The sequence below is a fragment of the Ylistrum balloti genome, unplaced genomic scaffold (assembly GCF_031769215.1).
Source record: "Ylistrum balloti isolate Yb309-2 unplaced genomic scaffold, AGI_CSIRO_Ybal_v1 Utg370552, whole genome shotgun sequence".
In the NCBI taxonomy this organism is placed as follows: domain Eukaryota; kingdom Metazoa; phylum Mollusca; class Bivalvia; order Pectinida; family Pectinidae; genus Ylistrum; species Ylistrum balloti.
Window position 1 is genome coordinate 910,501 of NW_026782348.1, and position 25,586 is coordinate 936,086.

The window sequence follows — 25,586 nt, forward strand, 5'->3', positions numbered from 1 at the left end:
CAATCAACACTATAGACAAACTTTTCAGCATTTAATCACACTTTTCTTAGTCAATATTTCTCACTGATAAGCACTTAATATCAACAATCTTTTACAAAGAGAACACTTTTCAGTGACAAGCTGAGGTGGTGGACAGATTTTCATAAACATGAGAACTTATCACAAGGTAACTCTAGACAAGCAGTGACACCATGTAAAATCACATATACCTTTCTTGTATTATAATGACACACATTTTCATTTACAAAACGTTTCAAATTAGGATTAGAGCAAAATGAACAAACACACATCATTATTATTACTTCTTATTACTCATTAATTAAACATTGAGAAATGTAAAACTGATTTAAATAAAAAGCACAGCATATTTTGTCAACAGGGAGCGAAAAAAGTTTTGTGTATTATTTACAGTTATGAACACTTTTAATTACAAATAGTCAGCTTTACACAACATATACTCTTACCTAAGCTATGATCTATTTACAACTACATTATACACAATTATATGTAACTGTATTTACAATGTGATAAAAAAATATTTTTTATTCTCTGACTAGCACTTCAACTTTCATATGATATAATATCTAAGCCGAGATTCAACCTATGGCACATGTGCATTCATTTTAGTGTATAAATTCAATAGTTTTGACAAAAAAAGTTCATATTACATTTCAAATGAATAAATAATGATATATGGTACCCTTTTTGTTCCGAACAAATATATCTAGAATATGATTACTTTGTATGACTTTTTCTTTATTTTTAAAATCCAAATTGTTCTTAATAATACTCCTAAGATAATACATGGAATTTTCTTGATATGATAAATGGAAACTTTTGATATGTCTGAAAATATCAGCCTTGTATGTGTATATGTTAGTTTGGATTCTTGTTGTAAAATTCTGACCTGTAAAGCAATGGTGATTGTAATAAGCAAAGTGCACATAGATTAATACACTCCTTATGTCTCTTCATTAAATCATCACCACTGTTAATTCATACTTGTTTGTCATCAGGTCTAGGATATGGTATTACAAGGGAATTAATGTATATTAATACCACTTATAATTACTGGCATAGCATCAGTAATGCCATCTGTACAGGTAAGTGATATACCAGGTACCAACATTAATAAAAATTAAGAAACAGTGCCCATCATCGACAGCAAGCCCTGATAACTGGAAGGCATGCTGCTTTGTGAAGCCATGTTTATACTTGTCTTATGAGTCAAGGTTGCTCTGTGATAATCAAAGCATGATTTTATAAATATGATATTGAGGGTCTCAAGCATAATATTGCATATTCTCCATCTTACAAAAAAAAAAGAACTATATAGTTAAATTATGCATATATCTTTTTAAATTTGAATCTTAAATTAAAATAAATCTGGAAACATTCTAATTCTATTTTACAATGCTGCCGCTCCAGGGTAGCTTTAGTGTATTTCAATATTGCCATTTATCAGGTCATATACAATAACAAACTGATTCCTTCCCAAGTACACATGATTCTTAAATAGTTCTAGGTATGTTCATATTAGTATTTTCTGATGTAATAAAAAAAAATTAAATGCTTTTCTATATTTCTTCAATATGATTAAAAGGAAAAATAAATCATCAGCTTTGAATAACTAGCTAATTTTTTCCTTTACATCTTATAACTATTCACAACGATATACCCCTAGTAAGTATTACCTAACAAAATTGTCTGCAACCTGATAATATCATTAGCATCATTTTATTGCTGATAAGTTGGCATGTTTTTCCCATAATACCAATAATTGCTATGGTTCTATGGTCTAGGAAGGGATTTTGTGACTCTGGAACCAGTTGATTATACACATTCAGACAGTATTACATAGTCAAATCATTTATAAACACCATCTAAAGCCTCTCATATGTTTCCCCTCCAACAACAGTGTTTGATATCATTCTCAAAGTTACGACCATATGTACTCATGTACTATACATGTATAGTGATCAATTCAACTGATCTCCAGAGACACAACAGAATCAAATGAGCTATCAGCAAACTGATAGGAGACAGCCGTTCACATGCTAACATCAGCAACATGAAAATACTAAACTGAAGACTCTTTCAGACAAGGTGAATACATCTTCTCTTTGAGGTACAACTGCTTCTGTTCCCTAAACTGAAATCCTTTCTGGAAGTGCCTGTGAGGTTGATAACGATTGATGTTGTCTGCAAAAGTTTCTGTAGCAATCACTGGCTGACGAGAGCGAGCTTGGTTTGTCACGTTTGAAATCATGTGGCGTTCTACTGAGGTTAGCCCCTGGTCAGTTCTGGACCGTGGGATAACAGGAGTATTATTAGGAATAAAGTCATCTGAACTGGCCCTTTGAGATGTCCTTGCTATGGTGGCATACTTGCTGTTCCGTTCTAAATTGTTTCTCTGAGTTCCATTGGTCATCACACTAGGCTCTGAAAAGTTTTAATGTTAGATTTATAAAATAATGTGTATATGATATTAAAATAACAGGATAATGTCTCCTGTTGTTCAGGTTATGTGGAAATGAGGCAGAAAATAAATAATTCCCTAGCTGGGTAAGAAAGAGAAATATTCAGTGGAGGATGTTCTTGAAATTATAACTTATCCCCTTAACTGAGGCACAGCGGTAACCCATAAAGAATCTCGTCCTAAAGTTGAGATTTTCTTTCCTTCAAAATAGAGAATGATCCTACAATAAGTATAAGATTAACAAAAGTAAGAAGGTTACAAATAATGGAAAAATTGAGTATAAAAACTGTCTCAAGATTTGATCACTAACAGTAAGATACTATAAAAGTTTATCATTAATGCTAACATACTATGTAAAGGTTGGTCATTAATGCTGATATAGTGTAAAGAATGATCATTAATGCTGATATAGTGTAAAGGTTGGTCATTAATGCTGATATAGTGTAAAGGTTGATCATTAATGCTGATATAGTGTAAAGGTTGGTCATTAATGCTGATATAGTGTAAAGGTTGATCATTAATGCTGATATAGTGTAAAGGTTGGTCATTAATGCTGATATAGTGTAAAGGTTGATCATTAATGCTGATATAGTGTAAAGGTTGGTCATTAATGCTGATATAGTGTAAAGGTTGATCATTAATGCTGATATAGTGTAAAGGTTGGTCATTAATGCTGATATAGTGTAAAGATTGATCATTAATGCTGATATAGTGTGAAGGTTGATCATTAATGCTGATATAGTGTAAAGGTTGATCATTAATGCTGATATAGTGTAAAGGTTGGTCATTAATGCTGATATAGTGTAAAGGTTGGTCATTAATGCTGATATAGTGTAAAGGTTGGTCATTAATGCTGATATAGTGTAAAGGTTGGTCATTAATGCTGATATAGTGTAAAGGTTGATCATTAATGCTGATATAGTGTAAAGGTTGGTCATTAATGCTGATATAGTGTAAAGGTTGATCATTAATGCTGATATAGTGTAAAGGTTGATCATTAATGCTGATATAGTGTAAAGGTTGATCATTAATGCTGATATAGTGTAAAGGTTGGTCATTAATGCTGATATAGTGTAAAGGTTGATCATTAATTCTGATATAGTGTAAAGGTTGATCATTAATGCTGATATAGTGTAAAGGTTGGTCATTAATGCTGATATAGTGTAAAGGTTGGTCATTAATGCTGATATAGTGTAAAGGTTGGTCATTAATGCTGATATAGTGTAAAGGTTGATCATTAATGCTAATATAGTGTAAAGGTTGATCATTATTGCTAATTTAGTATAAAAGTTTATCACTAATACTAATACTGTTAATTATAAAGTTAATTATTGATAATAATATACTATAAAAATTGAACAATTAATGCCAATATACTTTGAAAGTTTATCATTAACACCAATAATTGGTTATTAAAGGTAATTGTACCATGAAAAAAAAATGATCATTAAAGCTAATATTTTGTAAAAGTTTATTATTTACAGTAATACACTGTTAAAGTTTATCATTAACACTATTATTAATGCAAATAAACAGTTAAATTTGTCTTATATGACCTTTTTTGAGATTTTTCCTAAAACATGATTGAAAAGGAATGAGGTTTATTTTACCCATCCCAAACAAGAAACACAAGGGGTCTGCATGGTTAATTCAACAATTTAGTTATTTAACAAAGAATTTCAAATATGACAAATGACAATTTCTGAAATAATTTCCCTGCCTTGTGGTCAAACTAATGTCATGTTCACCATTCATAAATATTGCTTCAAACCAAACTGGGACAATATTATGGTATGGAGGAAGGATTTTTAAGCACTTGCATTTCCTCTATAGGGCCCCACATCTCTGATGTCAGACTCATTGTTATACAATTAGATTCCTTTCACACAAGAATGTTTCAGACCACTTTTGGGCAAAATCCAATCATTTTTAAAAAGAAGGAATTTGAATAAACAACTCGCAAATTTTCTCATTTTTGGGCCCCATCCCTCCCACCTCAGGGGGCTAGGACCTGGTGTTTATATACACGAGATCCCAGAGGGATCTTGGAATCCATCATTGTTTGATCTTTATTTGCTCTTTGAAAGTTAGGTCTTTTCCCTTCTTTTCTCTTCTCTGTTTTTGCCCATACTGATAAGAGATTTGAACATTCCTATGCAGAAATAGCAATGATAATCTTTAACTGCCAAATCTGAGATGGTCACCTGTTTTTCCCCTGATCAGCCCAAAATCAAACCGGCACAACTAGAGACCAAAGGGAACCTACATATGAAATTTGAGACAGATCTATGCTGATTTCTAAAAAAATAGTGATAAACTTTCAAAGTCAAAATCAAACAGGCACAACTAGGGATCAAGAGGAACTTACACATCTATTGTCATATTGAAGTATGCCTTACCATTCAACTTCTTCTTGGTGTAATCTGAAAAATCCTGTGACCTCTGTTCCTTTCCAGAGGGCCTTGATGAACTAGTGGGAGGAGTCTGTGGAGCAGGTGTGGGCCTCAACACTGGTGGAGGTGGGCGTACTGGCTGTTTCTCATGATAATCAAGATCATCTGAGCAACCATTTGAAACAACAGATATCTGCTTCTTTACAGGCTGTGGCGTTGACCAGGCCTGTTTGGAAACAACAGCATTAGAGGGTGATACTTGATGGCGGTTCTGCTGAGGGGTGGCAAAGCTTGGCTGTGTTTTACTTGGACTTGACCGGACTGTACTTGAGTCCGGCTGATCCGTTGAAATTTTACCTCTTTTGGATGGCAAGGATTCATTCCTGTTAGGAATTGGCGGTGGGCGATTGTTGTTTACCTTCACAATCTCATGTGACTTGTCAGACACAATATTAGTTCGTGTAGGACTTGATGGAGAAGACGTGGAGGAGTGTTTATCCTCAGAATTTGATGACCCAGAAACAGCGACCCTTTGGTCTGCAGTTCGATGCATACTTGATTTATTGCCATTTAAAGTAACGTTTGAGGACTCTACACTCTTATGAGAGGTTTTATTATTGACAAAGCTTGGATGTGACAATGGGCGGGCAGGAGGCATGGCCACTCTGAGTTTTTCTGGTACAGAATTAACATCTCGTCCATGAGGTGACAATCTTTTCTCCTGAAGTTTCCTATCATTATCATTAATTCTATTATGAGCTTGATCAATATCCACTCGTAAATTGACATCATGTTTAAGTCTATGATTGTCTGTAATATCCACACCTTGTGAGAAGGTATTATTCACATTGGAACTAGTTGCAGGGCGTAATGTTTTCTCTAAGTGAGACGCAGACTTCCTGTTCTCTGAATCACGAACTAATTTTGCAGAACTCTGTCTTGCTGCCTGATCAAAATTTGTAGGCTGCCTCCTGCTCTTGTCAACGTCAGTTGCTGGGAAGCCCTTAGGCTGATTTGACACTTTTTCCCGAGGGTAAAGTCTATAGATCCAGTGGGACCCATCACAAAGATCCTGAACCGCTACAGATGAGAAACCTCGGCGCTGATAAAACAACAGATAGGCAGCAGAGGTCTGTACTGCAGAAACCGAAATGGCGGTTACTTTGGAGTCATTGTATTTGTACCATTCACCATCCAATGGATTTTTACAAAATGCTGAAATAAAACATTAGAGAATATTTTTTATTACAACATCCATAGCTGTTGACGTTAATAGCATATTAAAAAACATAAAACAACTTACTCTTATTCAAATTTTATTAGAAGTATTTGACCACTACATAAAACACCTTCAAGGTTACAATTGACGACTACATTTTTTCAACATAACGGTAACCACTTCATAAGAACGGGTGCGATATATTCCAGTGCGGCTTATACATGGATCAAATAGAATAAAAAATCACTTAAACTGGCTCTGTAGCTTTTATACCGGTGTGGCTTATAATAATCAGTACGTACAGACATCATATATCACAGGTGAAACTACACCTGTAAACAGCTTCTCATTGAAATTCCAATAGATTTTTCTCACCTGTGTAATGGCCACCGAGCATGCTACCATCATGGTTACAAACGCCATGGAGGTCGTAAATCATGTTGTCACGATGCTTCCCCTGATGGAGCCGTTGCTGTTGTGGCGTCATATTCATGGTGACTTTCTGAAGGTCACATTCACCATTTGGCCGCAGGATATGTTTACTCATGTCCAAACTATTCACTGGAAAGTCAATGAGAGACTCCAATTTGCTTCGCTGCAAACCAACCTACAAATCAAGTTACAACAAATGAAATGTATTACAAACTTAAACTTACTTTCAAGATATTACATGAACAGAACCTTCCTCCAATAAATAATGAATAGGAAAATGCATCTCTTACAAAAGCTCTGGAAACTAGCTGCCACATAAAATTTCTGTAAATTCTTATAACCTTAGGAAGTATTCAGTAAAAAACTTAACATTAACATACTGAACTGTAGTCCAGGGCCAACTTATATACCCCACTCCATCCAGCCACAAAGTTATTTGTCGAATAATAAAATGGTTTTTAATTTTGATGACTTGGAATATATATAATCAATTTACAGTAGTTTAGGAGTAGCTGGTACATTGTTGAGTTCCAAAAGGGGAATAAGTGGTCCAAGGAGGGGAGATAACTCCACCTGATATAGATTATAATCATTTGTATCAGAATTATAGCCAGGAATTATCATTGAAATAAATTGAGAATCTTCAGAGGAGTAGCCAGTTGCATTAACAGATGGACAGACAACCTGATTCCAGTATAATCTTGTCTCCCTAACATCGTTGCCAGGGGGTGAACAATACAGAAAGTAAGATCCTTTGAGGAAATCAATCTATATGATTTAACCGTAAATGAACATAAACCTGTTATGTACAGTGTTTACAGCAATGAGTACACATCTGATGTGTATAATGTTTACAGTACAACTTACATATCTGTCTTGTAGCATGTTTACAGTATTAAGTACAAACCTGTCTGAAACGTTTCAGGTGAATGACTAGAGTATCTGGCAGAGACCACAGCCCCAGTGTCTTCATTGTGCCTTGCTGCTGTTTCTGACAGTGAGGGCAGAGCCATGCATCATCCCCAGTCAGCTAAAGAAAAACAGGCATACATATAAATAAAAAACATACATATTTTCAAATCCAATTAGTTAGAACCAATGCATAAACTGTTTTTCAATTCTTCTGAAGTTTATCCTGAAGTCCTTTTCCTAACTCTGCTGACTTTTGCTGATTTTGTGTCCAAAAATATCCTTAAAAAATGTGACAACAGTAAAACTTAGATGCATTTTACAGCTTTTCTGGACAAAATTTAGAAAATAGTTACAAGACATAATTCCCCTTGCTCCTATGTAAATTAAACTCTGACCAGGTGTAGAACTTGAGGTAATGATAATATGGGGTAAATAGGAACCAAATATGTACAGAGGTTCTCAAGATATGACAATGATTCAGAAGAAGACAAGACATATGAAATGGGTAATGGTATTTGCCCAACTCTCCCAAAATTAATGTAGGAAGCATAAAATCACAGCATTTGTTTCAAGTCCAAAATGAATACATTATCCTATACGAAAACTCCAACACTTTTCTTCAGAAAGACACATAATTTACAAAACACGTTACATACTTGATAACATTTGTAACATTAATCAGAGAATAACAACTTCACAGCAACTCAGAATTCATAGTGCCAGACTTAAACATTTACCTTGTTTCATTTGTTCTTGAATACTAAAACTTTAAATACAGCCACACAATTGTTAGTACAAATGTATGATGTTCAACATAGCAAATTGTAATATTTAAATAAACAGTTTTGTTCAAGGGGGACCAGCTGCCACCGACCTTTTCCTGTTTCGTGAAGAGATTAAGACATTCGTCAAGGGAGACTGGCTCTGGTTGTTGGTGCTGGCGAACTTGACGATATGACGAGTGTTCATCTACAGTTTCCTTATCATGGACAATCACTCTACAATACATTCAGTTTGGATGTAATATGATTCAGACATGTCAGAATTGTTAGTATAAGAACAGAAAAATTCTCACCATTGATGTAAAACCTGATTGAACTGTGATACATAAATATGTTTTAATAATCCACTAACTTAACCTTTTCACTAGAAACTGCATCCTATATATTATTTGCTGTATCCTTCAGAAGACTATTTCATTGACCCCACTGACCAAGCAAACAACTTAAACAATCTTAATTAAAATCATGGTATTCCCATTAATACATTGGCTATATCAATATAATTATCATTGTACCCTTAATTCATTAAAGGAATACAACCTTTCTATCTGATATGGAATTTATAAATGTCATCACAACGACAACTGTCAGTTGACATATTTCAATATTTTTTAATAAAAAAAGTACAGTGCATTTTTTGCCTTACTTCTTTTTGACAGCAGGATCCCATTCAGCAACAAGTCTTATGTGGGTAGGACCATTTTCTGGACTAAAGTTTGACAAAGCCCTAAAACACAAATGATTAAGTTACATATCTATAAAGAACACTTGATCTTGTAAATAACACTGTATTTCATATTCTGAAAAGTATTCTCGATTTATAACATGATCAGGTAACAAAATAATGTCTTTTGTTAAGCAACTTTTACAAACAATCAGGTAAATATGAAGGCTCACTAAATACACATGAGGCCTATGGGTCTTAAATGGTCATTTGACAGTAAAGATCTACTAATGATACATAAGCAGTAGTGTGAACACTTATTCAAAGATTAAACCAATTCTGCATATTTCAGCAGTTCAAGGTTAAAAAACCAACAACACTGTTCATTTCAGTTTTTATTATTCTAAACTCAATGGCACCAGTGGAACTGGAAAAAAATTCTAAGTATGTTTTTGGAAAAGATAGCGGTACTTTATTTTTGAGAGAACTGAAAACACATTATCAGGACCATCTCAGGATCCTTTCAAATCTGAGGTGAATCCTAATAGTAGAACTAGAGAAGTTTAGAATGGGATTTGTTCCAGAAAGCAATGATTTATATTCAATCTTATAACAAAATGGCTGCTATGGCTGTAATATTGATAGTTTTGATGTGGGTTAAAAATAACTTAAATTGTTGGATTCCTTTCTTTAATATTCAAACTAATTTTGAGATCGATGGTACCAGTTTTTTTTAAAAAAGGAAGGCCTAACTAGATTTCAGACTGACCCACAAAATAACAACATTTGGTCAGACAAAATTGTGCTTGATCCCAATTGTGGAACTATAAAAGAAGTTCAAAATGTGAAAAGTTAACACATTGTGTATGATGATGGAAAATACATAATGACTATAAGTCATCCTGACCCTTGGGGTAAGATGACCTCACAAAATGCATTTCAACACAAACAAAGTTTTTCCTAAGGGTGTCATAAGTACCTTAAATATAACTTCAAAAAAGGATTGCATAATGCTATATGATGAATATGTCATCTACCATAAGATCTGGACCAGAATGTACCTCATACAAGTAAATGCTGATGTTTGGTAAAGTGTGATCAGAAATGTGATATTTATCAGGAAATATCTGAAAGACATTTAAGTTTGATACAGTTTAGATAAATTGCCTTTCTATGTTCATGTTTGTATTGCTTTTTCTTGTGGTACGTTCTCTATAGACAAACAGATTTCCAAGTTATCTCTTCAGAGATTACTTAATAATCATATTTACTGTAGTGCTACATACACATCAAATTCATGGGATGAGAATGTTCCTGTTAAGACATAATGTTAAAACTGAAATGAGGGATAACGTTTTACCTACCTGTCAACATTTTGGATATACAAAGGCATTTCTACATCGAGGGGGAGATAATCACGTCCACCACTGCCAGTGACCAATCTCAACCGAAACAGTGTATCCAACTTCTGTGAAAGCCAAAGGAAATATTCAAACTGATTAAGCCCTTCACTCATGTATCCACTACATCACTTAACCATTGCAGAATGGTGGGAAATAATAAAGGCATTTTACTAGTGACTAACTTTTAGTTCAAACCAAACTGTTAAGCTTTATTTATGTTGAATGATCTGTAAATTACTGAATTTTAGTAATTCAGGAGGAAGTCATCCAAGTATAGTGATATTTATGAAAAGGGATTTTATATCATCCAATTAATTGTCTTCCTTATAAGCTATTTACTTGACCAACAAGTCCTTCTCTGACACAAGGACCAAGGTTTGTCAGGATTTCTTTTTGGAGTCCACGATTATCAACATCTCGAGGGATTCTCAGAATCTGTGGTGCACAAAATCTCAAACTGGAAAGGAAAACATCAATATCTTGTAAAAGTAAAGCTTTAATATCTACATCACAAGCTAAACAAAGTCACTTTCAGTCAATCAGATTCAGTTATTATAATTTTGAATTTTCTCTAATTTGAAGTAGACCCTGATTTCAACAGGGAACCTTACACAAGTCCCCATATCTAACTAAGCAGTCGTATCTTTGGCTTATACCAGTCACATTGTAAAGTTCCATAATATCCAAACATTGTAAATCTGATTAAATTTTAGAAATAACAGAGAAAGGGAGATAAAAATAATGGAACAAAGAGACATAGGACAAAATGCTATTATTACTATCATCCTGTTAATTTGGCAAATGTGCCTTTTCTTGTTTATTCCTCAGACTGTTGTTTGTTTGGGCTATTCCTTGGGTATGGAACCTTGATCAATGATCACCAAGACCTCCTCATATGTCAAACATTAAAATATAAAAAGTACATCTACACTTGCATTGCATAGACTCTAGATGAAGCTTGTTTCTGTAAGAGTATAATGTCTTATTACTTATACTGGTTGTAAATATGTGAAGTGTTCTTACATCCCTAAAGTCTTCTATAAACATGGTTTTTGAAGAGAGATATTTCAGATATCTAACATCATGCATACGTTACATCTTCTTTGTAAATACAAAAAATAAATATCAATTTAATCAATCTTGGAGCCATTTTGTTCTTGTTTGCATTGTCAATGACACCAACATTGCACCATCTAATGCTTCTTAACTCACTGCTGATCTTAAAGTTAGAAAATGGTTTTCATTCAAATGTTTCTTTTTTATTGTATTTTGAGTGCTAACATACATCAAGTTGTATGTATTTACCCTCATATAAATACACTTCAATATAAAAGTACATCTACGTATGAACGGAATGTGTTGAGTTCCAAAGATGTCTTGTATCCAGGCTCTGTGATCACTACATACCCACTTCAAGGCAAGTGGTATAAAAATATATACTTTCACAAATTGATCTGCTTTACACTATTGACAAATCTGTCATAATCTATAAGTTTCTGAGGGTAAAGACAAATGAAGACTTACTATTTGGTAGGATTAGACTCCCGTTGTGTGTGAATCAGTAATACTGAAATATAAGACTGTTCAAACTGCTGTTGTCCCTCCCCTGTAGGGGACCCTGCAACACAGCACATCTCTACAGCATATATAGTCTCTGACTCCGCAATGTCTGTAAGTGGCTGGTTATCTTTGTAGTAACTTCTAAACCCGTTGTCATAGATTTGACATAACACCAACTGAAAAATTCAAAACAATTCATGTACATTAGAAATAACATTCTAAAGCTAGTATATGTACCTATATAACAGTATATATTATATATATTTCATTCTAAGATAGTACATAATTTTTATATTTAGTAATCAAGAGAAAGTGTAAGCGCAACATGGGATATAATATGCAATAAATCAAGACTATCATCCATTACATCATGTGGCACATCTGGTATGAAAGCTCCAGTTATCATCAGGTGACTTATTATGACACAGACATTATGATGCATGAGTATATAGATTTTGCACATCAGTGATTTGTTTTAAACAATAACTACTATCTGTAAATAAATAAATAGTAAAACATGGAAAAAAAGATGTACTTCTTACTGTTTATGTATTAATCTTCCCTAATTTGAATAAACAGTTTGCATTTGAATATAAAATTTCATACTGTAAAACATTTAATTGATCATTATAATTGCAATTTTGATGTTTGAAAACTTTCATTATGTATGTATGTGTTGCAACATCTATTAGAAGTAGGTAAGAAGATATCTATTCTGCATGGAAAAGTTGAAGGTGTCTATAAGGTCTATTTGGAACAGCTGTATGCAACAGTTGGTTCTAGATTTATATAAATATTGCTTGCATTATTTTATTAAATCATATCGTTGTATACTATGTAATGCACATGCCACTGTAGTATTTGATCTGATATATCTACATCTTAACCACTTGCTCTACACATTCTGATTCTTAAATGAACAAGCTAACATACATATTTTTCTTTTATCTTAGTCCAGCTTGAAATTTCTTGCCGCAAATCTTTTACACAGCCATATGCATTGAGTCGTAACCCTATCTTGGTCTGCTTCGGTGGTTTGTTTGCTTCTATTGACTCCACAACAATGATGTATATAGGACGCATGACTTTGTTAGGTAGAGGTAGAGACAAACAAAGGTAGTTCTCAAATGTGTTGCTCTGTTTGCCACAGTTAGGACACTGAAGTGATGAGCGAAACAGGGCTTGGAACATATTATACAGTGGACACCCATTGTTTGTAGACAGAACCTCTTCAGCTGCTTCTTCATCACTCTGTTTCCTCCCCGAGATCTAACAGTAAAACACACAAAAAAAATCAAAGATACATACTATTCAGCTTGAATTGTCATTTTGTAATACAAAATGTGATAAATTTATATACATGTGTTGATATACTATAATTTTGTTTTACTTTCTTAAAATACATATACATCTTTCAACTATATCATTTCCAAGAAAATTGATATAAAACATTAAGATACCAAAACTGCTTGGAATGCTATTTGTAGTTTATACAAAAACATAATTGACTTAAAGCCAAACTAAATATTGTTGAACTGTTTGTGAAAACTTTATAAAGGCTTTATGTATCAATCAAGCTTTGCTAACCTGAGTTCCTCTTGTCCTTATTACATATAAACCAGACATTAAAAAGTTTGATATCTGATATTCTTACCCCAGAAAATAGAATGCAGACAAACAAACAAAAAATCACCCACATTATAGCACCCTCTTATATTCTTCCTTCTTCCATAAGGGAATTTATCGAACAACCCAATGGTCTCTTATTTTTGTTTTTACATACTTAGAACGCTAACAAATTGAAGCAACAGCCAGTACACAGAATGTAGTCTGTTAGGTTGCTTTCTCCTTTTTACAACTCTGCAAGTGATATGGCAATGGTACAGAATAAACCAACCATATAGAAAGAATACATTGTCGGTGACTTAAAATATAAGCTATATTTTGGCGAAAGTACAGAAAGACAAAAGTGGCTCATGCACATTTGTCTGTCTTTGAGTCTAAATGCAGCTTACATTTTAAGACACTGACCATATATTATACTTATCCTGCAACATTATCAAACCTTCTACACTTTGTTGTTAAATCTTTGTTTACTTGTTGACATTTTGCTGAATTTTTTCTGATGACATTTATATCTGCCAAAATAATTGCTCCGCACAGAAATGTAGTTCCAAACTTCAACGGATATGACAGCGATTTTATGAATTTTTATAAATAAACTTGTACATTACAGTATTTAAAATCACTTATTTCAACAGTTATTTATATTGTCAAACATAATTTTTGAGTAGATTCAAAGAGTAATTCCATCAAATTTACACACATACTAAAACACAGTTGTTTTCCGTCACTGCCGAATACAGCAAGTGTACTCCGACAAGGTTGCACATTAAAATTTAATATGATAGAGATCATGCATGTATAACTTTAATGGCATCCATATAAAATGACCATAATCATACCTGTTTGGTTTTTTTCTTGCTATTTACATTAGCCTCTTCATTTATTCTGTCTAATAACCAGAGAAGGAATTCCTGGGCATCATGTTGTGATGTCCCTTTATACTGGCTGTTGTATTTCCCAACAACTGTTTTAAAATTATCAGACACATCATGGTTATATCTATTTGTCCAGAGACTATTGAGGAGAACTCCAAGTTGTTCAGTTACATTGTGAGCATTACGAAATCCAAGTCTTCTTGTAGACGATCTCTGATCATCCTTATGTAATTGTCTGATGAAGTACTCAACAAAGCTGTCAGTGTTGTTTAAGCACTGGAGAATTGCGTTCATAAAACAAGTGTTGCCATGATTGTGTATTCCAATCGTGCCAGGTACTTCGTCACCAAAAGGCGAGAGATCCGGTAAGTTTTTCGTCGATTTGGTAATAAGGGGACGCGAGGTAGATTCTGTATATGAATTTTCGGAAGATCGGTCGTCCCGCTGTCTCGAACTTTGTGTCATCCCTCCTTTTGCTCCCATCCTGCTGTCATCTTCCCTTTGATTTGCTGCCCATGTACTCGAACTATTCATAAGCCTGCCCATCAAATTCTTTACAGACTTGAAAGAAGGTCGTGTGCGACGTTTTGATTTTGTAGGAAGTGTTGCGAAGTTATTGGTATCCTCACAGATTTGTCCAACTGGTTCGATACCGTTTTTTGCTTTTATACTGTCCAAATGCAAGCTTTGACTAAACTTACGATGTCGGTCTGAAAGTGGATCAAATCCATCGTCATCGTTCTCTTCTTCAAATACATTACCGACGGATGATGATCTTTGTCTACCACCTGGAATACTTTCGGTCATTCTGTGACCATGTATGAGTACTTTAGATCAATCCTTACGAAGTTTTGACATTGTTTTTCTTTTGAGTTTGACTTCCTGTCCGCCATTTTTTCTTTTTTCTTGTAATGTATAATTTTAGATTAACCGACGGAGCAAAGCGGAAAATCCGGAATCGTAATACACCATTTTACACTGAAAATGTGTTCTCTATGTAGAGTTTACCCCTTGAAAATAAGATTATTTGTACAATAAAAGGAGGACCTATCAAGCATTATATGTTGTATAAAAGAGCAAAATCCATATATATTTGAATAGCCATCGTGTACTGCCCCGTTTGGTACAATTTTGACATAATTTTCACGAATCTGTCTATATCAGTCATCACATATCTACACAACACCTACATGAAAATAGAATTATTGTGTTTTGAAATACAGAAATCAAAAGTCAAATTTGAAGTATTTTATCAAATATGGCATTACCGTTTCTTGAGATCATAAAAGCAAATGCACAACACATAGGCCGGTCTGTCCAGACCCTTTTACCATGGTTTACGTATCAAAAGTAGCTTCACATTTTGCAGTTTTGAGTGCACAAGAAAGATAACTTTCCCGCATTCTATTTTCATTGAATTACAATCTAAGTGCTCAACATTAAATGTTATTATATTAAAAACCAAACTATATTACATCAGAGACATATATATATATGATGTATACGTATCTGATAACATATACATTAGGCAAGGGAAAGGAGACAAACATGTTTTCATACTTTTAACTTTCAACCATTGTTCACTAAGTCTAATTTGATTTTTTTTTCATATCCTTACGCTTTTTGGTTACGGAAAAAAATAGTTATATCTAAACGAAAAAGAACAAGCTTTGCGTTCGTACACGATGAGATTTACGTCTCTGCCTCTAGGTATATGGTGTCTCAATTTTTGCCAGCTGTGTTTTTTGTTACATCGTTCGAATTTTGATCAATTTTTTACTACAACATTTAACATCGGTCGGAATGGTGAAATAAAACCGGGGTTTCTGTCCGGCAACAATATATTAGAATTACATGTATATCCACGAACACTAACTCTTACCCATTGCAAAACCGCGGGAATGTTTGTCAATGTTGAGGTTGAATGGATAACATGGCGTATACAGGAAAAAAAGAAAATGTGTCACTAAAACGTTGAAAAGCGTTCTGGTGTCCGAAGTAATCACCGTGACCATAGGGTTTGTTGTTATGTATATCTTTACGTAATGAATTACACGCAGTTGTTATTCCAATTCTAGTACGAACGGTTCTGACAATCTACTTAAAAACAGAATGTAGGGTCAGATTGAAAATCAGACCATCAAAACTTCAACAATTGCTTTGTCGGTCAATTCTTGTTTACCTAACGTTGAGATTAGGTGAATTTTGCCTGATGACATACGCCATAATAATTGCCCCGTAAAGATATATAGTTACAAACTTCAACGAATTTGACAGCAATTTATGAATTTTTCGTAAATAAACTTTCAATACGACATAAAATCGCGTATTTCAACAGTATTTGTATTGTTAAACGTCATTTTAAGGTAAATTCAGAAAATAATTCTGCACATGCTCAAATACAATTGTTTTACATCACTGAAAAATATATATGTGGCAGGTGTATTTCTACAATGGCAGCGCAGTTGCAGGATAAAATAAATCGCGGACAGAGTCGGAATCCTTCAAACTATTCCAGTCGTTTATACACAGGCCTGCAGCTGAGAAGTGTGTTACACTATTCCTTGAATAAGTCACCATTCTATAAAAGGGCAGGAGTCGGTAGATCTTTCTATAGTTTGAAGGGTTCTGACTATCTGATCTGCAGTTTTATTTTGTCTTAGTCATAGATAGATAGTCAGAACCCTCCAGACTAGCTTATATGCAGGCTAGAGAAAACCACAAATTTTTGTATCGTGTACAAACTGGCAGATTTGGATATGGGTTTGTTGATATCAATAGCTGAAATTCTTTCGACAGTAACTTTTTTTGATATCAAAAGTTGCATTCATTTATGACATAATGAATAGTTTTGTTTAAACAAATGTTTACTGAAAGTGTTGGCTACCTTGAAACTTGACGTAACTGGTGCCACCATAGTAACTACTATCACATCTACATCTGTTTTTGTACTTTCCCATATGCAAATATGTTTTTAATTTTTGAAGTTATATGATGTTTCATGACTAAATAAATGTGACTTGGGCAAAACATTAAAAAAAAAGATCAGTTTAAATTGATTTCAGCGTTTTTTTTTTTAGTAAAATATCCATACCTGAAGTGGCGAACTATAGGCCAGGTCGCATATGATGCACAGTTTTGTGGTATTTATTGCAACCCATGTTGATAATATATCAGTAGTGTGCCACGGCATATTAAAAGCTGCCAATTTTATTGCAAGATTAGTTCCATGTTGGCAGTTTGCATTGGCAGGTTGGGCACAACCCTGCACATGCATTTGTTACAAGTTTTTAAAAGAGCTTTATGTGTTTCTATTTCAAAATGACCCTGCATTTGAGTAACTACCTGATAATTTACTCCAAGTAGTAACTACCTCTCAATTGCAGGACTATTATCCATTTGTGTGGTTGTGCCCTACTTAAATGTGGAGAGGGCACGATGTTTTCAGAGCCTCCAACCAACCCCACCAAAATCTTCACATGCTAACTTTGCAAAATTTAATCTTGGGGTATAGGGCAGGGCTACTTTTAAAACCTAACATCAAATTATTGGGTTAATTTCAGTAACAAAGGGTATCTATACCATTAGACATTGAATATTTAGACAGAAAAATACTCAATGTTACCTATCACGTTTAGGTGAAAGACCTTTGATTATTCGCTTGTTACCTTAGGAAAACTTCTCTCTAAAATATATACATTATGTATATACTGAATTGGGTGTGATTTAGATGGACCAACATATACATGTTTTTATGCTCCTCAATAAGTCATTGAAGGTTAACAAAAACAAAAAAAAAACATCTTTATTGCTCCTACTATGTAATCTTAGTGTGTAAGTGATGGACCAGAACAAGTACATGTACCAACTAGCTCCCATTGCAGGACTACCAGCTGGTCTTTATTAAAGGCCTATCACTATAAATGTGTTAGGAAATCATCATGTTGATCACCCTAATAGCTACCCTATAAACACACTCATATCGAGAATCATCAGTATTGAAATAATAATTGGTACTTTGTATATTTCAAAGCTAGAAATGAAGAACAAATTAATACAATTTTTTTGTTTTGTTTTACAAATATAGTTTTATTCAGAAATAAACATATTGGTACATGCAGTACATACATAAAAAATGAAACTAATACAATGATTTTTTGTCTTTTATTTATTTTAGAATTTTCTGATTGGATGATAAAATGTCTGTCAAATCCAAAAGACAGAGATGTACAGGGTCATCCTGTCATCATGGCCCTACCAACACCTACCATGTGAGCACACCTGTGGGTATTATGGAGCTGGTGAGCTGTCCTCGTGGATTACACTACATGTCACAGACAGATGAAACAGATGAAACATTCAAACCTGACAAAAGGTGACAACTAGTCTGTTTTATCAGAGACGTATATAACACGTGTTATATACGTCTCTGGTTTTATACGGTATATATATATATTTAACTGTTTGAAGGACATGTAATAAAGGCACTATCTATATATAGAACATCAGTTTCAGCGTAAGGAAAGGTGCCCATCAAACTCAATTTTCTTTCCATGCTTCACTTCATAATTTATTTACAAGTCTGAAAGTCAAGGGTCAAGTGAACCTTGAAGTAAAGGTCAAGAGTCTGAAAATCATAGGTTAAGGTCATCCTGATTATAGACAGAAGATTTGGTAACTGAAATGTATTCATTCAAAAGTAAACCAGGGGCACTTTTGTTTATATGGTCTGAATGGCACAGTTTTGTTTTGCAGTAAAGAATAGGCTGGAACCATGTCTTCATCCAATATGGTGACAAACTTTACCAGATACTCCATTTTGAGAATTTGTAGTTTGGAAGATATCTAGTTTCTGATAAATTGTTTTCAGACATCGACAATTATAATGAATTTGTAGCATCATCATTTGTTCAGAGCAATAAAAAGACACCAAATCAAATGCAGATATTACATGTTTTCAACAAATAATAAACATTTTCATTGACAGACTATTTTCATATTAAAAACTTTCCTGTAATGTCAATGCAATATTGTCGATTAATAGAAGTTTGACTGTATACAAGTGAAGCCATTAAACAAATACAGATTGAAAACAAGAATATATAGTTTCAGTGAATGGTATAGGATATATATATGGTGTAATCATAGTAAATGATTTAATCACGGTAGTGGAGGCTTTTTTTTTTTTTTTTTTTTTTTTAGTTTTTATGACTTTTTGACATTACACATAAATACAAATTTTATTATATATAAAGGGTCATTATTTCCATAAAAATACTTTTTTTTCCCAATTAATTCAGAATTATTTATTGAGACAAAGATAAATAGAGAGAAATACATATACTATCATTCATAATTAGTAGAAATACAAAGTTACAATGGCTTCAATTTAGAATTAATCATTGCATTTTGACAACTAGCACATTTATATATAAAACATGTCTGGCTGATTTTTGTCCATTTTGTTTCCATTGTGAAACTGAAAATGAAACCTTTGTTCATGCACTTTGGGGTTGTGTAGATTGTTGGTTTTTTCCAAGAACTCACAGTTTATAATAGCAATTCAATTATCTTCTCTTAGCCTGTGAGTGTATTTGAAAAAAAAAACATACTTCCATTCCTAGTCTTGTATTGCTTGAACTGACTTGAGTAATACAGGCTGTTCAAGAGGGATAACTCCAGATGAAGCATACTGTGTAGTGATCCCTGTATGCTTACACTTCACAGTAACCTTTGTAGTACTGAGCTTGTATATTTACGACAGTGGCTTGATTAATGTACTCTGTACAATTGTTGCAGTATTGAGGTGAAGGTGATGTCCCAGAAATACCAGGACAATGGATACACATACAAGCCCCTTTTACTGGGTGTAGACTGGCTAAGGGACTACTTCAAGGGACAGCCTAAATGCCAGGTGTCACCCTCAATATGTGCATCAGTGTTTAAGGAAGGTCAGTATTGTTTGTCCTGAAGATTGTGCAAGATGGTAATTTTCCTTACTTTGTTTCTATTATCTACAGAAATCTTGGGCCCGAGAGTGAGGTCCTTAAAGAGAAAATCTAGCAAGTTCTTTAAAATCCTCTTTCTTCTGTAGGAATTACAGGATTCTATCTTAATTTGTTCTGAAGCATTTTGGGTGAAGGGGTGAAATTATGTGCTAAAAATCATCTTAAAACAGTATAAAATAAATTGTAATTATTAGTTTTGTGCAAAGTAATCAGATTGATTGACAATATTGCTATTTTTAAGGAAAAATGAGCAAAAGGGGAAAATCTGTTTTGGATTGAAAAGTGAACTGAAATAAAATGTTTACACATATAACTATATACTTTTTCACAAAATTCTTAGAAAATAAATAATATCAGTGGTATACTTAATGTTTTAGTATTTTGGTATTTAGTTTATGGTTCAAATTTTCGTTAAAGTGGATAATAATTTTTTTATTTGTTTTGTGACAATCGATGTTCATAGTTTAGTAATTTAGTTATGTAATTAGATAATTAGGTAAGTGATTCATCAATTAATTTGGATTAAATGTAAAGCCAAGGAAACTAACTTTGATGGCACAAAGCAATGTAGCGGTGAGTTGTCTTAAAGGGTGAAAAAAATCTTTAGGCTGACCTCTGTGAGAAATTAGCAATGATGGAAACCCCAACTTTGGTCTGAAACATGTTAGGGATAAGAGGAATCAATTGTGTAATTGTTGAATCCCCAGTATTTTCAAATGATTGACCTTTACCCACTTTCAAGGACACTGGTGTTAAGTTTAATGAAATTCTGAGATGACTTCTCAATAAACAAAGGGTCCAAGGTGCTAATATTTGGCCTGTAGCATGCTTGGATGAAGGGCTACCAAGTTTGTTCAAATTAATTGTCAGACAATATCTTCTTTGTATGCTTCAGAATAGGCAAAATATTCATTTTCATTGGTCCTCTCGTTCAGCATCACTTGAATCTACAGTTGTTTTAAGAAAGCTCTCATTTACTTAAAACAGGTTGACCATTTCCTACAACTATCAAAGTCACCATTAGTAAACTTCTGGTAATATAATGACTCATTTCAATACAGAATCTGTTCATTTGTTTCTGTTTGTGCTGTTTATCATTACTCAGTAAAGATGATTTTTCTTAGTTTGGCATTACCTTTGGCAATTTTGCTATCAGATCCCTTTTATGACTGTTTAGATTCCTTGTCATCCCTACTGCAATACATTAATATGCAATGTGTGTGCGATCGCATTCATGTTACACTAATATTTCTATCAATTTTTGTCAGAAAAGTCAATTTCAAATACTGTTACGATTCCAGGGTCTTTCACAGAGAAGGTGTGGAAGACACTGCCAGAAAAGGTGAAGTTTGGACAGAGTGTTTCTTATACTCAGCTGGCAAAATTGAGTGGAAACATAAAGGCTTGTCGGGCTGTGGGTGCAGCAATGAAGGCCAATCCCATACAGCTCATCATACCATGTCACCGTGTTTTACCTGAAGGAGGTGGTGTGGGCAACTACAGTGGTGGCAACAAGAACAAGATGAAGCTGTGGCTTCTCCAGCATGAAGGGGTCATCAAGTGAGAGTTGCACTGAAAACTCACAACCTAGTGTATAAATATAATGAAAATCAATTAAACTTAAATGTTTAAAACAAATGATGGAAATAAGTTCATGTATACTGTGATAGAGTTACGATTATTACCACAAAATGCAACGATCTGTGATCGTGAAAAATGTCTGTATCAAAATATGTGCAGATATTTGTGCACAAGTTTTCTATGCATTTAAGACTGCTATGTTATGAGTTTGTAATTTTGAAACACAACAATTAAATGTGTCTGATTATCCCCATGCAACTAATGTCAGAGAGGGGATATAAAGATATAGTTAAGTCACTTCAATCCTGACTTCAAAAGGACTATGATATCACAGACAAGTTTCAGTTTCAGGGTTGTAGAGTCAAGGCCATGGCCTTTATTCCTGGAGAGGTCAAACTTCATATTCATCTAAAGGACCATGATATCGCAGACAAGTTTTCAGGTTCACAGGACCAAGGTCAGTTACCACTTTTAGAAAATCCTTGTCAAATTCTTTCCAGGAGGGATTTTGATTAAACTTGACACACTTGACCTTTTTTTATTGCACATAAATGAAGTTGGAACCACCAAGGAATTTGTTTTTCTTCTGATGCCTTGTTATTTTTTCACCTACATCCATTACAGATGAAGCACAGTAGAAGAATTCCTTGTTTTAAGGTGAATAACTATGATTGAATGGATCTATACTTAAGTTACAAAGGTATTAGTTAAAAAGTTGAAAATGTAACAAATGATTCGCACAGTTTCTGCTCCATCAACACTTCACAACATGTTATTTGCTCTGGAAATTACTTAGCCTGACTGTGAGAGTAAGAGAGAATGTGTTGTATAATTTGTATAAATTTTTGTGGTAGGTTGGTAACCTATCTTGTCTACCAGGTTTGGATGTAATACATCACAAAATACCTGTAGTCTTTTTCTCAGGTTTTTAAAACTGGACAAATGTTTTTATGCATGAATGAAGTTTAGAATATATTCAGAGTTTTGGATCGACGGAGCATTGTTGTTGACATTTGATTTAGCTGATTTACGTAGCTTCAGATTAGGTCATTAAAGAGTGTTATTGCTTGACTAGCTAATTGATGTCAATAATGGAAAACAATTAAATTTATGCTTTTGTTTAAATCAAGACACCCATGAAACCACAATCTGTGGTGCTAATTCCATTAAGTCATTGTTGATACAGTGTATTCATTATATCTTATTTTCACAGTACTCTCCATTGTAATTTCTATTCCTGTATGTATTGGATTTTTAGGTCATCTGACCTGTGTGTCGTCAGTAAACTTTTCATTCAAAAAACTTCTTCTCAAATACTAGAAGGCCTAGGGGGCTAATACTTGGCCCATAGCATGCTGGCATGGAGCCCTACAAAGTTTGTTCAAATTAATAACCTTGACCCACTTTTAAGGTCTCAGGGGTCAACTATATTAAAATATACAAACCACTTCTCAAAAAGCAAGGGTCCATGAGTGCTGATATTGGGCCTGTAGGATGCTTGGAGGAAAGGCTACCAAGTTTGTTTAAATGAATGACCTTGACCCACTTTCAAGGTCACAGGGGTTAAATATGTTAAAATATGCAAATGACTTCTCAATAACCAAAATGATTAGAGTGCTGATATTGGGCCTGTAGGATGCTTTGAGGAATTGTTACCAAATGTGTTCAAGTGAATGACCTTGACCCACTTTCAAGATCACAGGGTTCAAATATGTTATAATCTGTAAATGACTTCTTCTCAGTAACCAAAAGGCTCAGGGTGCTGATATTGGGCCTGTAGGATGCTGGGAGGAAGGGCTACCAAGTTTATTCAAATGAATTAAGCCCACTGTTTTAACAGTAGACTCACTGTTGTTAGAGTTTGGCTTGCTTTTTGTCAGATGACCGTGAACGCCCATGGGCTTCTTGTTTTAATCCAGACTTCCTGAGTAGGCCATTTGGAAATTTGATGGTAGATGAAAATGACTGTGGACATTATCAGCTATTTGTTGGATGGTACGTTGTAGACTATAATGGATGCAATTTACTATGAAAGAGATGATGAACTTGTACCCATGAGCTCTCAACATTACTTGATGAAAATAAATGATATCTGAGTACTGTACAAGCCTTTAGTTCTTTTGTTAGTGTTCAACATTGCACCATTGCATGTACCTGGCAGATTAAAAAATCAATACAGCACAAAAGTTTCCATGTATACATTAGCACTAAAATTACCTACTACATTGCTACTTCATATGGCGGTACAGAGAGATGCCTCTTTGTCACATTCTTGCAATACATGTAGCTGTAGTCATTGACAAACGATACTGACACTGTAAAATCACAGGCATTACACATATCTAATTTTCAAGAGATTCTGTTTTCTTTCCTTTCCAGGATGAATTGAAATTATATGAAATAGATATCTCAAAAATAAAATGAATTAAGATTCATAGTCATTTTCATAATTTTTGGCAGAAATTTTGCTTCAAGCCTTAAGTAAAGCAATGCAAATTTTGTTTTTCCTTGTCCAAAATTGGACAACACATAATAAAGACTAATGGGAAACCAATCAAAGTTTCAGAAGGATTTATTAGGAACTAGAATAGAAACTGATAGATTATTACAGTCATATCCAAGGTGACAACCTGTCATTTTACATGTGGATTGGAATAGTGATTAAAGGGAACTAACTAGTGTGCATCCAGTTTGCTAATGATTCATAACATACCACAACTGTCCCAATCCAGGATGTTTGCTTTAAGGCCAAATGATTTTTTTTTGATAAGTCACAAAATGCACAAAGAGAAATGTGGCCTAAATAGGGAAAATTATAGAATCAATTTTAAATCCTTTGTTATCTGTTGGGGATAAAGTGATGTTGACAAGATTTGTTCAGAAGCATCCTTGTAGGAAGGGAAACCAATTTTGTTGGGCCCAACATCGGAAATAGATGCAAGATCTTAATTTTTCGCTAGTTAGATGTAGGTAATTTGTCAAAATTTGGTTTGGAGCTATGAAATGATTGGGTCAAAAATATGTTTTTTTCCCCCACACACATTCAAACAAGAATCTTTCACACACACTGTCAAATGAGGACCTTTCAGGTGTAATGATGATAATGACTCGACACATTCAGGTCAATTGATGACAACACCACAATAATTCAGGTATCATGAAGACAACGCTAATGTCGGGTCACATGATAATGTCATATCGGTCGTGTGTCACATAATGACATGTGATATGTTATTGTCACAGCACATTGTCAAAGTTGCCATCAGGAGATTATATTGTCGCCCTTCCAAAATGAAACCTGTCGTTATATTTTTGTGATTATAATGGCTGTTTTCTGTTTGAGTGATTACAGCAACAGAATAGCTTTTGGTTACAACTAATCCTTCTTGTGTCCGGTTACTGTAGGGTAACAGCTGGGGCATGTTCCATTTTAATACATATATATCAAATGTTCTGGTTATTGAAACGACTGCAACATCTGGCATTTGACAGGGAATGATTTTTAGATATGAATAATGAATAAATCAATGACTCCAAGGATCTATAGAAAGCAGAGGTACCACGGTGGCTCTCTCTGGCTCTATCCTTTTTTGTTAAGTTAAAAACCAAATATGATTGGTTAATGAGGGGATAACGAGATATGGTGGTAAAA

The 25,586-nt window shown here is 34.0% G+C and overlaps 2 protein-coding genes across 2 annotated transcripts; one reads left to right on the forward strand and one right to left on the reverse strand.

The window, feature by feature from the left end:
* Nucleotides 1-2,080: 2,080 nt before the first annotated feature.
* LOC132556156 (ubiquitin carboxyl-terminal hydrolase 31-like) lies at nucleotides 2,081-25,061 on the reverse strand (the record flags this gene model as incomplete). The annotated part of the gene is made up of 12 exons (XM_060220545.1): nucleotides 2,081-2,442; nucleotides 4,879-6,087; nucleotides 6,467-6,698; nucleotides 7,431-7,553; nucleotides 8,310-8,433; nucleotides 8,864-8,944; nucleotides 10,246-10,349; nucleotides 10,624-10,741; nucleotides 11,809-12,020; nucleotides 12,778-13,113; nucleotides 14,310-15,133; nucleotides 25,043-25,061. Coding segments are annotated over 12 exons (3,744 nt in total), but the record flags the coding sequence as incomplete, so codon positions are not given.
* On the forward strand, nucleotides 16,271-24,041 carry LOC132556137 (methylated-DNA--protein-cysteine methyltransferase-like). Its single transcript, XM_060220525.1, has 4 exons — nucleotides 16,271-16,363; nucleotides 18,523-18,720; nucleotides 20,145-20,296; nucleotides 21,655-24,041. Exons 2-4 carry the CDS (start codon nucleotides 18,545-18,547, stop codon nucleotides 21,915-21,917), a joined length of 591 nt encoding a protein of 196 aa, XP_060076508.1. The 5' UTR covers nucleotides 16,271-16,363; nucleotides 18,523-18,544; the 3' UTR covers nucleotides 21,918-24,041.
* Nucleotides 25,062-25,586: the final 525 nt, after the last annotated feature.

Excerpts from the sequence above, each read along its gene's own strand:
- LOC132556137 (XM_060220525.1), top strand. The coding sequence starts at position 18,545 with ATGTCTGTCAAATCCAAAAGACAGAGATGTACAGGGTCATCCTGTCAT. Across the intron at positions 18,721-20,144 it reads ACATTCAAACCTGACAAAAG|TATTGAGGTGAAGGTGATGT; the intron begins GTGACAACTAGT and ends CAATTGTTGCAG. Across the intron at positions 20,297-21,654 it reads TGCATCAGTGTTTAAGGAAG|GGTCTTTCACAGAGAAGGTG; the intron begins GTCAGTATTGTT and ends TTACGATTCCAG.